This window comes from Macaca nemestrina, chromosome 15 (assembly GCF_043159975.1).
Source record: "Macaca nemestrina isolate mMacNem1 chromosome 15, mMacNem.hap1, whole genome shotgun sequence".
NCBI lineage: Eukaryota > Metazoa > Chordata > Mammalia > Primates > Cercopithecidae > Macaca > Macaca nemestrina.
The window spans coordinates 47,009,584-47,021,689 of record NC_092139.1 but is presented as its reverse complement, the minus strand read 5'-3'; the positions used below and the strand labels follow the sequence as shown (position 1 = coordinate 47,021,689).

Sequence of the window (12,106 nt, the reverse complement as noted above, 5' to 3'; positions counted from 1 at the left end):
TCTTTAGTTTAATGAGATCCCATTTGTCAATTTTGGCTTTTGCTGCTGTTGCTTTTGGTGTTTTAGACATGAAGTCTTTGCCCATGCCTATGTCCTGAATGGTACTACCTAGGTTTTCCTCTAGGGTTTTTATGGTATTAGGTCTAACATTTAAGTCTCTAATCCATCTTGAATTAATTTTCGTATAAGGAGTAAGGAAAGGATCCAGTTTCAGCTTTCTACTTATGGCTAGCCAGTTTTCCCAGCACCATTTATTAAATAGGGAATCCTTTCCCCATTTCTTGTTTTTGTCAGGTTTGTCAAAGATCAGATGGCTGTAGATGTGTGGTATTATTTCTGAGGGCTCTGTTCTGTTCCATTGGTCTATATCTCTGTTTTGGTACCAGTATCATGCTGTTTTGGTTACTGTAGCCTTGTAGTATAGTTTGAAGTCAGGTAACGTGATGCCTCCAGCTTTGTTCTTTTGGCTTAGGATTTTCTTGGCAGTGCGGGATCTTTTTTGGTTCCATATGAACTTTAAAGCAGTTTTTTCCAATTCTGTGAAGAATAAATATTTTTTTAAAAAAACATTTGGATGAGATCACCAAGGACGTGAACACAGACAGGAGAAAAGATCCCTGGGGAACTTTTGTAATTATTAGTTAGGGAAGCAGCCAGGGAGACTGAGAAGTTACAGTCATAGAGGTCAGAGGAGAACCAGGTGAGAGTGGTGTCCTAAAAAACAAGGGAAAAGGGTGTTTCAAGGAGAAGCAGGTGATCAACTTTATCAGATGCTGTTGCTGGACCTTGTGAAATTAGAGCTGAGGACAGGCTATTGGATTTGGCATTGGAAGTCATTTCTTATTTCGATAAAGAGGGGTTTTGGTGGAGAGGTGAAAGCAAAAAGTTGATTATAGAGGGCTTAAAGAGAAAATGGAAAGAAAGAATTTGAGGTAATAGGTGTAGAGCACTCTTTCAAAGAACTTTGCTGTAAATGGAAGTAAAGAAATGGAGTGGCAACTGGAGGAGGAGGTAGATCTATAGAGTTATTATTCTTACCTCAATTTCCAGTGCAACCAGATGCTTCACTTTATATCCAAAACACTTCATAGACATTTTTCTTTAAAATGAGTGGAAGAAAGTGGTCTGTTGTGTCTTTGGACACTCCAACATTTAGTGGTTGGGGAGATGAGGAAGAATCAGCAAAGGAAAGTGAGGTTAAGTTTTGGAGTAAAATAAAAGGAAAGTTTCAGCATATTATTTGTAGTAGTTCCAGGTACAGCTAGTATTAAAGGAAGGCATTCCTTGACATTTGGGATGAACTAACTTTACAGAGTCACACAGGTCTTTTGAATGCAGGATGTCTGAAGCTTTCTGTGCTCATGTGCCTGTCTAGCTCTAAGAAGGGTAGAACAACATGGAGCGGTACATTTGCAGCTTTTGCCCATGCTCCCGCACTGACCCCTGCTGTTTTTAAAGAGAGAGCACTTCCCAGGACCCGGCAGAAGTCAGCTTGAGAAATGCTGCTTTCTGGGTTGCAGTGCCTTAACAGTTCTTTGGGTGCCTTAACAGTTCTTTGGGGGCACGGGTCAGATCAGTAAGTCAGGAAGCACAAGATTTTGACAAAGAGAACTTTCTTCAAATAAGTTGTTGGTGGTTTGTATTTTTCCCCTCCAAAATTCCTCACTGACTGATTAACTGAGATTCTCAGGAAATTGTCCATTACACAAATGGAGACTGGCCTCATTCTTAATGATAGTTTAAGTGTTAGGCTTTCATTTCTTTTCAAATAGAAGATGCTCTTTGCAAACTATAGTAAGAGTCATGTTACCTGACAGCTTACCAACCAGAAGACCATAAATGACATTTTGGGTTTCACCTAGTACAAATCATCAGAATGTTGAGGCCAGGTTCCCTATGAAGAGGAAACTGGGCTGTCTTGACTAAGGAAATGGTGACCCAGAGCCTCCCCTTACAGACCTGAAAGGAAACCCTCAGTAGTAAAACTCTGTAGAATGTCAAAATCAGAAAGAACTCTGAATATAACTGAGTTGAAAGTTATGTCTTTACCTACAAAGACATAGAAACCCAGAAAGCTAGTGATTTCCAAATCCAGAAACTATCTAATCTATCAACAGAGAGTTGAGGCTCAAACCGATTTCTCTGAGTCCCAGAATCGTCTTGAAATTTGTTGGTAAGATTTGTGCCAGTAGCCTCCCTGAGCAAGCCTTGTTTCACCCTGAAAACCTGCTTTTCCAAAGCCTCCTGCAGTTAGAGGCATGTCTCTTAACAGAGCCAGATTTAGAATCCTCCTTCATGGTAAGTCTTCAGGGGGAGTCAAGATAGCCCTAAATTTGGAGTGCAGAGGCTTTCATTCACAGTTTTCCACTTCCTCTCTGACCATAAGCAAACCACATTACCATTCTGAGTCTCATTTGTTATTCTTTTTTTTAATCTGGAAAAAAATAGGTGTAGTATATATCTTTCTGTCTGACGTGGTATTTTGAGGAGATCTCATTGTTGCAGAAGCGCTATGGAAACTAAAGCATTATGCAAATATAGGGACTTATTGTTAAGGTTTCACAAGGAACTAGTTTCTGCATCCTGCAAAGACACAGTTGCATTCAGAGCAAGATCCATGTGTTTCATTCTTCTGTTCCCCCATAATAACTTGCAGAATAAATATTTGTTAAATAATGGAGCACTTTTATCACCTGTAGCAAGAGGGAATATTCATGATAATTCTCCACGTAAGTGGTGGAATAATAGATACTGTGGAGCTTGCCATGTTTATGTGAGTATCTTCACAGGGCTTTTAACCTAAAAATAGGAGGGAACTCTTATCTGATGTTGCCTCTGACTGAAGTATGGTGTCAGTGAGCCTGGTGATAGTAAGAACCAAAGTGACCTTGAGGCTGGTACAACATGCTGCTCTCATCAGACGGCATTTTAATCTTATTTTAAGGCTCCTTAAACATGGTATGCGTATGTGAGAACAATAGAACTTTTTGCCCTCACATATCCCTGTTTCAGTGCTAACAATGAAATTTACCCGAATGTCATCTTTGTGTTTCATCCACATTTGCTAGTGATCTTTTATGGCATCCTTGTTTTCAATGTGGAGAATGAGGTATGAGTGACACACAGTAAGATGAATAACATATGGCATTCCTTTCTCATTCTGTTGATATTTCTGATTGGTTGGTTGAACTTGGAAATTATATCTTCAGAATTGCTCTGGCCTATTTAATACTTTTAATTTAAGACAATGAGAAAATAGAATTAATACTTTTTTTTTGATTCATTAACAATGTATACACAAGCTAAATGAAGTCAGCATCAGAGATTGTCCAAACTCTGAAAGGATGCTCTAGAGACCTTCTAACCCAGTCTTCATTTTCCATTGCCCAGCATCACACAGGCTTAGTAAGTGGGCATCCAGATCTTTTCACCTATAGTTAATGGATTTTTATTCTATAAAATATACACATTATTCCAGACTATATTAAGAAGGTTCATGTGAAACTGTCAGCTAGTTGAGTACATCTGCTTTCAGGATGAAGTCTGAAGACCAAATTCTATTTTTAGAGCAGTTAACTACATTCCAAGGTTTAATGCTGCACACAAAGAATGCCTAGAATATACTTATTCACAAATTTGTGTCTCTTTGAAAGACAGCTCTTAAAAAGCAATGGGCAGGGAACTTCTGGGAAAAGGATGGGGGTGGGTGGCAGTATCTCCTGATTCAACTCATTAAGACAGAAAAAAATTTAAAAGCCCACAGTAGAAACAAGACAATAAAATCCAACCAGACACACTTCCCCAGCCCTTCTCTTGCCTTTCTCTCTGGACTTAGTCATTTAAGGTATATCACATTTGTGGCACTAAAAGAAAGCTGAGGGCAGTGGCTCATGCCTGTAATCAGCACTGTGGGAGGCCGAGGAGGGCGGATCATGAGGTCAGGAGATCGAGATCATCCTGGCTAACATGGTGAAACCCCGTCTCTACTAAAAATACAAAAAAAAAAAAAAAACTTAGCCAGGTGTGGTGGCAAGCACCTGTAGTCCCAGCTACTCAGGAGACTGAGGCAGGAGAATCTCTTGAACCTGGCAGGCGGAGGTTGCAGTGAGCCGAGATCGCGCCACTGCACTCCAGCCTAGGTGACAGAGCAAGATTCCGTCTCAAGAAAAAAGAAAAAAAAAAAAAAAAAAAAAAGCTGAGGGTGACTATTATCATGTCAGGCAAGAATTCACAATGCAAGGATATAAGGTAATACCCAGCTCACAGTACAATCTCACAGTACCATATTTACATTGCCCAAATAGTGTTGAATACAGAAGAGAAGCTTAACTTGTTGTTAAATGGATTTTTATTCTATAAACTATACACAATATTCCAGATTCTATTAAAGTTCATGTGACATTGTTAGTGAATGAAAAATTAGATGTTTTCTATTACTCAGCAATTTGAACAGTAAGAAAGAATTAACGGGAGAAGGGAAAGTGGTAGAAAAAAAGGATCTCTGTTTCTTCAAAAGTACATGGTAACATCAAATTGAGCTGAACACACTTGTGTCTCAGGAGGCTCGAGTTTTTCCAGGAAGGAAAATGCCCATGCAAACAAGTTTACCCTAGTGTTTTTCACGTTCCTCCTGGTGTTGGATTTGTCAGAATGTTATTAATGCAGCATAACACAACAAACGTACAAGACTCAGGACCCCCATTTGACTACTGTTTAAGTTGCTCATGCCTCCAATGGTCTCTATCTGGAAGCGGACTTTTTAAATTAAGTCATGTGCAGTTTTCTTAGAAACCATACAAGAGCAGTTTCTAAGGTGGTCTTAAAAGATCTTAACATTGAGTATGAATGATAGGAAATTTCAGCTATTACTTAGATTGTGATTAGGTTATCAGGTAATGATATACTTTCTATATTACTTTTAATTTTCTTATTTTAGAATCTTTGAGCTAAAATTTTTTAATCCAGTGTATTTGATTTTATAAAAAGATATAGCCCTAATAATGTTGGCTTTGAACAGTCAGTTTAATTTATAAGTTGATAGTTTTTCAAGGGGTGTTAACCTCAAGAATCTGTCTGTGCTTCTCTGGGAATTAGCAACAAAGCAGCAAATTATAACTACACGGCCAGTGGATCCCATTGGTGTGGAGCTGTGTGCATCTGAGAATCTAGAGCTACATCTCTATTCTAACAGCACCATCACTTGGAAGGTGGAAAATTTTAGTTAGTCAGTACTTAAAAAAAATCTAAGTTTGTTTTGTTTTGTTTTGAGACGGAGTCTTGCTCTGTCGCCCAGGCTGGAGTGCAGTGGCATGCAAGCTGGGCTCACTGCAAGCTCCACCTCCCGGGTTCACGCCATTCTCCAGCCTCAGCCTCCCAAGTAGCTGGGACTACAGGTGCCCACCACCACGTCTGGCTAATTTTTTTGGTATTTTTAGTAGAGACAGGGTTTCACTGTGTTAGCCAGGATGATCTCAAACTCCTGACCTTGTGATCCTCCTGCCTTGGCCTCCCAAAGTGCTGAGATTGCAGTCGTGAGCTACTATACCTGGCCTTTTTTTTTTTTTTTTTTTTTAGAGGGAGTGCTGGAGTGCAGCGGCACAATCTTGGCTCACTGCAACCTCTGCCTCCTGGGGTCAAGTGATTCTCCTGCCTCAGTCTCCCGAGTAGCTGAGATTTACAGGCATGCGCCACCATACCCAGCTAATTTTTTTGTTTTTTTAGTTTTTAGTAGAGATGGGGTTTTGCCCTGTTGGCCAGGCTGCTCTCGAACTCCTGACCTCAGAGGATCCGCCCGCCTCAGCCTCCCAAAGTGCTTGGATTACAGGCGTGAACCACCCGCGCCCGGCCAAAAAAATCTAAGCTTAATCTTTACTATGGCAAACTAGTGTGACTGACTTTTCAACCAAACAGATTGGTCATATCAGTTAAAACACTTAAAATGTTTTCCTTTTTTTTTTTTTTTTTTTTGCCTGAGCACAGGGGACTTTATTCATGGCATACAACAGGGTGAGGCTCCCTAGAACCCTCCCTCTTCAGGGTGTCTGTGTGGACATTGTGTGGAGGGGAGATTCTCAGCGTGGTAGGGGACTGAGTGTGGACAGGGACTCCCAGCAGCTGAGGGTCTCTTCCTTTCATGATGTCACTGGGGCTGGTGGTCCAGGGATCTTACTCCTTGGAGGCCATGTGGGCCATGAGGTCCACCACCGTATTGCGGTAGCCAAATTCATTGTCATACCAGGAAATGAGCCTGACAGAGTGGTTGTTGAGGGCATTGCCAGCCCCAGCATGGAAGATGGAAGAGTGGGTGTCACTGTTAAAGTTGAAGGAGACAATCTGGTGCTCAGTGTAGCCCAGGATGCCTTTGAGGGGCCCTCTGACGCCTGCTTCACCACCTTCTTGATATCCTCATATTTGGCAGGTTTCTCCAGATGGTAGGTCAGGTCCACAACTGACACATTGGCGACGGGGACATGGAAAACCATGTCAGTGAGCTTCCTGTTCATCTCGGGGATGACCTTGCCCACAGCCTTAGCAGTGCCAGTAGATGCAGGGATGATGTTCTGGAGAACCCCACAGCCATCATGCCACAGTTTCCCTTGGGGCCATCCACAGTCTTCTGGGTGGCAGTGATGGCGTGGACTGTGGTCATGAATCCTTCCATGATGCCTAAGTTGCCATAGATAGCTTTGGCCAGGGGTGCTAAGCAGTTGGTGGTACAGGAGGCACTGCTGACGATCTTGAGACTGTTGTCATACTTCTCATGGTTCATGCCTATATGAACATGGGGGTCTCAGCAGAGGGGGCAGAGATGATGACCCTTTTGGCTCCCTGCTGCAAGTGAGTCCCAGCCTTCTCCATGGTCGTGAAGGTACTGGTGGACTCCACAATGTACTGAGCATCAGCATTGCCCCATTTGATTTTGGTGGGATCTCACTCCTGAAAGATGGTGATGGGATTTCCATTGATGACAAGCTTCCCATTCTCAGCCTTGATGGTGCCGTGGGATATGCCATGGGTGGAACCATACTGGAACATGTAGACTATGTAGTTGAGGTCAAGGGAGAAGTCATTGTTGGCGAGAACATCTACTTTACTGGAGTTAAAAGCTGCCCTAGTGACCAGCGCCAAATCCTTTTACTGTGGCCTTCACCTTCACCTTCACCAGGGATGTGGCTAGCACTGCACGAAAAGATGTGGCTGTCTCTTGAACGGGAGGAGCAGAGAGCCTTAAGATTCTGCATGTTTATATAAACATAGCCTTAGAATGGTCTGTTTCACTCATTTACCCACTCAGCATTTCCAGAGTGGTGTGCTTCTATGTGAAACACATGGTCAGGTACAGGGAAACTGAGATGTATGTTAACACAAGCTTCTGCCCATAACTGACTTTCAATTACAGAAACCTGAAAACTCAAAACCAAGACTGGATGAGAAGGGCTCATATGGGTGCTATAGGAGCTAGAAGAGCTTCTAAGTTGAGTTGGGTGCCTGGTCAAGGCTTCCCTTGAGAAAGAGCCAGAGAAGGGTGTTAGAGACATGGCGTCCAGCAAGGAGTGGAGGGAGATGACCCAAAATGGATGTCTGCTGCTTTCTCATGTATCATTTTAATGTGTTATTTCCCATTGTTCCAAATTCCTGTAAAAGTGCATTGCTATTTAAATATGGTAAAGGTACCTTATTAAGTTCTTCTGCTTGTGGGATACTCTAGAGTCTACCTAGTCCTTACCCATTTGCTCAATGTAAAATAGTTTATTGCATTTTTTATGCCGACATCCTGGTTTGTTGTAGAAAGTGGTCTGTTTTTAGGCTAAAGAGAAATTTAAACTCACTTCTCTCAAAAAGAACTCTGGAGATAAGTTCATATAAAACAGTATCTTCAACAGCTCCCACTGTTTATATGATTTGATGCCCCACTGAGCCGCCACGGGAAGCTTCAAACACATCTTGGCTCACACTTTTTCAGACCAAGGTTACTTGTCTTCTGATGAGACTCCCCAAGGTTTCAGTACTTAGGAAAAGCTCGTTTAGAGAAACAAGTAGAGAGGATTGCCTGAAGTTTATGCAGCCCCTCTTTCTTCTTAGAAATTCCAGGCATTTATCTATCCTTGGATTAAGCCAGATCACCAAAATGAGGAATTCTTGACTGACCTCATCCTGACCCCTCATGAAACAGAGTGAAGTGCTTACTGTCTTCTACCAGAGCCTCCAGCCCCAGCCTCCTCTGAGTGATGTTGTAACACTCAGCCCTACAAAACTCCCCGTTGTACAGCTGATGTCTTCACTCAGTCCCTAAACACAGGGCCCTCTTTACAAAGACCTATAGGAGAAATGACTCCTTGGTCTCAGTGCCAGGAACAATTGTTCTCATCCAAGCAATGAGTTTGCTGTGAGCTTTATGCTACATGAACCACCAACCTGATCTCTGTTGCTAGGAAACTGAGAGACAGGGCAGCAGGCTTGCCTCTGGCACGGGTACCAAACTTCTCAGCTTAGATTTCTTTGTTAGCCCCACTTCCGTTTTTCCCTTATTTTGTAAGCTCTTGTTTTTCTTCTCATTTCCTCTCCTATTTTAGTCTATTGAATTACCTGAGTTTTTGTAAGCTACTGAAATTCTTTAAGGAATAAATTTGGGGTATAAACATGAATTAAGTATCCTTAGTTACTCTGTTTAGAGGACAAAACATATACAAATTACTAGTTTTCACGTAACAACTATACTCAATAGAGCTGGCATTAAAACTGCTACTCTTGTGAATATGACTGAACTATACATTCTGTGTCAGGGGTCTTGACTAACTTGGTCACCTCTCTATCTCAGTTGCTAGTGCTGTGCTTGGCATGTAGCAGATGCTCAGTACATATTTCCTCAGCGATTTGAACAAACGGTCTTTCAGTAACTAAAGTTTACCAGCGGTACAGTCTGTGGCTGCTCAGAAGCAAAGTGAAGGCCTAATGCTCTGGTGTTTCCTCTACCTTTTTTGGACACGGGTTGGGGTGTAGGACACTGCTGACCCCCCCTGATGCTCTCCTGTCTCTGTCTCTGCAGACTCACATTTCAAGACTCCCTCCCGGTGCGGTGGCAGGACAGTCCGTGGCAATCGAAGGTGGGGTGTGCCGCCTGGAGAGCCCAGTGAACTGACCCTTCGGGCTGAGTGTGAAGTGTCTGAGAGGCGTTTCAGAATCTGAGCTTTTTGGGATTTTTAACTGAAGTTGGCTGTTTTATCTTTCTTGTTTTACAATTCCTATTGCAACCTCGTGCACTGCTCGAGACACAAGTGCTGCTGTAGTTAGCGCTTAGTGACACGCGGGCCTTTGGCGGGTGAGCGGGACTGTGTGTGTGTGTGTGTGTGTGTGTGTGCGCACATGTGTGCGTGTGTGTATGTGTGGAGTATGTGTGTTTGCTTCTCCCTGGATGAAATAGAAACTCCTCATTGTGTGACCAGGAATGGTTAAATCATCTTTACAAAATGTGTGCTTTAACTGTTTACAAGTAAAACCTAAAGTTGCAGGAAACATTTTTTATTTCATAAAGAGGTACCAACTGTCGCTGATGTAATGTGTCAGAACTGAAGAGTAAATCTACTTGTTTAAATGACTTGACAGTGGTAGTGCTTCATTTAATAACAGTGATAAGTAATAAAATGTTTTTATTTGTTAACCAGTTTAAGTGGATCCTGTGGTAACTTAAACTGTTGTTCTCATCCCTTATACGGGGCATTTTTCTTTAACAAAGAATGGTTTCAGTGAAACAATCTAGCAGAGAATTAATGTCAGAACCTTTTAAAATAATAGTCTGATTGATACAGTTTGTACTTCTTTCATCAAGCTTTTCTAAGCTTAAATATTGCATAGCTTCGAGCTGTATGGACTATATTATGAAAGAATATGTAAAGAGAACATACAGTAATGCACAGTCCTTAATTTGTGTATAATGGAATGTTATTTACAATATAACACTGTAAATAAGAAAGCAAAGTTTATGGGAAAATTCAATATTATCTTTGTTTTTGTTTAAATATATTTTTAAGATAAAGGCACAAAAATAAAAGAAGTGTATTACTGGGTATAGTATGTGACTCCTCTTCTCAGACTAATAAATTATCTTTTGAATCCTTGATTGGACAGTTGTTATTTATTTTGTTTATAAAATGTTCTCCCGGAAATCATACCATTATTCATCTTGCTGTTATTCTAATTGTTCCAAGGCCAGTCTTACGCAGTTAAAGAAGACACTGGCAAGATGAAAGTTGAACTTAGTACATGACTGAATGGTCAATAATGGAAGTCCCAAAATTTCTGTTGCAATTTGATAAAAATAACAAGGAGAAGGAATAAGAACACTTTGCTTTGAAAAATTGTAGTGGCAGCTAAAAGCTCGATAGTTTCAGTTGATAAATTACTTCTAAATGTTGTATTCAGGGATTCTGGAGCCACGTAAGAAAACCAAGACTTTCCTTTTGATTTTTTTTTTTTAATGTAAGAAGTAGTTATCAAGAAGATACTAAAGATAGACTCGCTCAAGGGGAGGAAGTTCCCTGCACCATGTAATCATGGCTCTGGGCGGTAACTGATAAAGCCCAGATAAAATTATACACTTGACATCAATGTATGGCCAAATTATAAAGGAAAGACAACCAAAATGGAGTGGGTGTAAATATGAATAATTTGAGAGTTGCCGATTTGTATTCCTGGTACAGGCAATTACATTTGTCTTGCTGTGCTCTCATAGACAGGTTGGTGCCATGGTATCTGTTTCTCATTCTTAATCAGGCTGAGAACTTAGTGAGAGATGGGCTGGCTGGTGGGGAGCCTTTGGCTTCAAAAGCTTTCAAAGACCTGTTACCTGTTGGCAGAGATTTTTCAGGAACTGGATTGGATCACATAAAACTATCAGGACACTTTGGAGTCTGAAAATCGTCTGACCAATTTCACCAGGAATGCCACTTCTTTCATCTCCTTTTGCCTTTTCTCCATTTATATTTAAAAGTCTGAGCTTGTTAAGGACCCCTTTTATTAAGAGTTTAAAAACTGGCCAGTATAAAAGAGTACAGCCTCTCCAAGAACAGTTTGTCAAGACTTTACTCTCCAATTTTCTAAACTTTTTTAAAGGAATATTGTGAAGCCAAGAGGGGGAACATAGTGATATTCAGAATCATGGAGGCAAAAATGTAACAGGTAATATAAGTTCCTTCCTTATCAGATCAGATATTAAAGATCAGCTACTGGAACCAGAGAATACTGAGAGATGTAAAGTCAACTTCATTTCACACTAGAGTAGAAAAGGTAGAAACAGATAGGGAAATAACCTCATTATCTAGTCTGGCTTATGTCACCAAGAACCTGAAGCTGTGTATTAAGTTGCCCACTTTTAACATGGATACTTTTAACTATGGGCCTATATTTGATTTCTTTGTAAGGTCTGAGTGCTGGATATCTGGTTCTCTTGAGTACAATTAAGCCTAGTCTGGATTCCTCAAGGTGGTCACTGACCTAGCTCTGGGTTTGGAAACAGGGGCATCTCCAGGGCTTGGTGAGGAGGCAAGAGCATGTGGTTTTGCTTAAGGCACCTGGAGTGCCTGTGCTGATTGGGCTGTCTTGTCAGCTCTGCCACTGCTTTCTCTGCCTTCAGTATGTCTGCCTATGGCAGGCCCTTTCTTACCTTCTAATTACCGCTTCTGAATGTGAACTTGATGTGGAGAAAGGAAAACACTTATACTCTGCTGGTGGTGATGTAAATTATGTCAGCCACTGTGGAAAGCAGCCTGGAGATTTCTCAAAGAACTTAAAATGGAACTACCATTCAACCCAACAATCCCGTTACTAGGTATATACCTAAAGAAATGTAAGTCATTCTGCTGTAAAGACAATACATGCGTATGTTCATTGCAGCACTATTCACAATAGCAAAGACATGGAATCAACCTAGATGTCCATCAGCAGTGAACTAGATAAAGAAAATGCGGTACATATACACCATGGAGTACTACACAACCATAAAAAAGAACGAAATCGGCTGGGCACGTTGGCCCACGCCTGTAATCCCAGCACTTTGGGAGGCCAAGGCGGGCGGATCACCTGAGGTCAGGAGTTTGAGACCAGCCTGGCC

General features: G+C 41.4%; 1 protein-coding gene and 1 pseudogene across 11 annotated transcripts in view; one reads left to right on the top strand and one right to left on the bottom strand.

Annotated features, from left to right (window-relative positions):
* Positions 1-12,106, top strand: part of LOC105481498 (taspase 1) — a 441,844-nt gene that overhangs the window by 250,813 nt on the left and 178,925 nt on the right. For 9 of the 11 annotated variants that reach the window (XM_071079681.1, XM_071079679.1, XM_071079680.1 and 6 more), the window contains one exon: positions 9,047-10,117. The exons of the other annotated variants lie outside the window; for them this stretch is intronic. In XM_071079681.1, coding sequence (XP_070935782.1) covers positions 9,047-9,139 — 93 coding nt within the window. In that variant the 3' untranslated portion in view covers positions 9,140-10,117. Of the gene's footprint in view, positions 1-9,046; positions 10,118-12,106 lie in introns of those variants that run through there. 11 annotated transcript variants of the gene reach the window in all.
* On the bottom strand, positions 6,166-7,943 carry LOC112426611 (glyceraldehyde-3-phosphate dehydrogenase pseudogene; annotated as a pseudogene).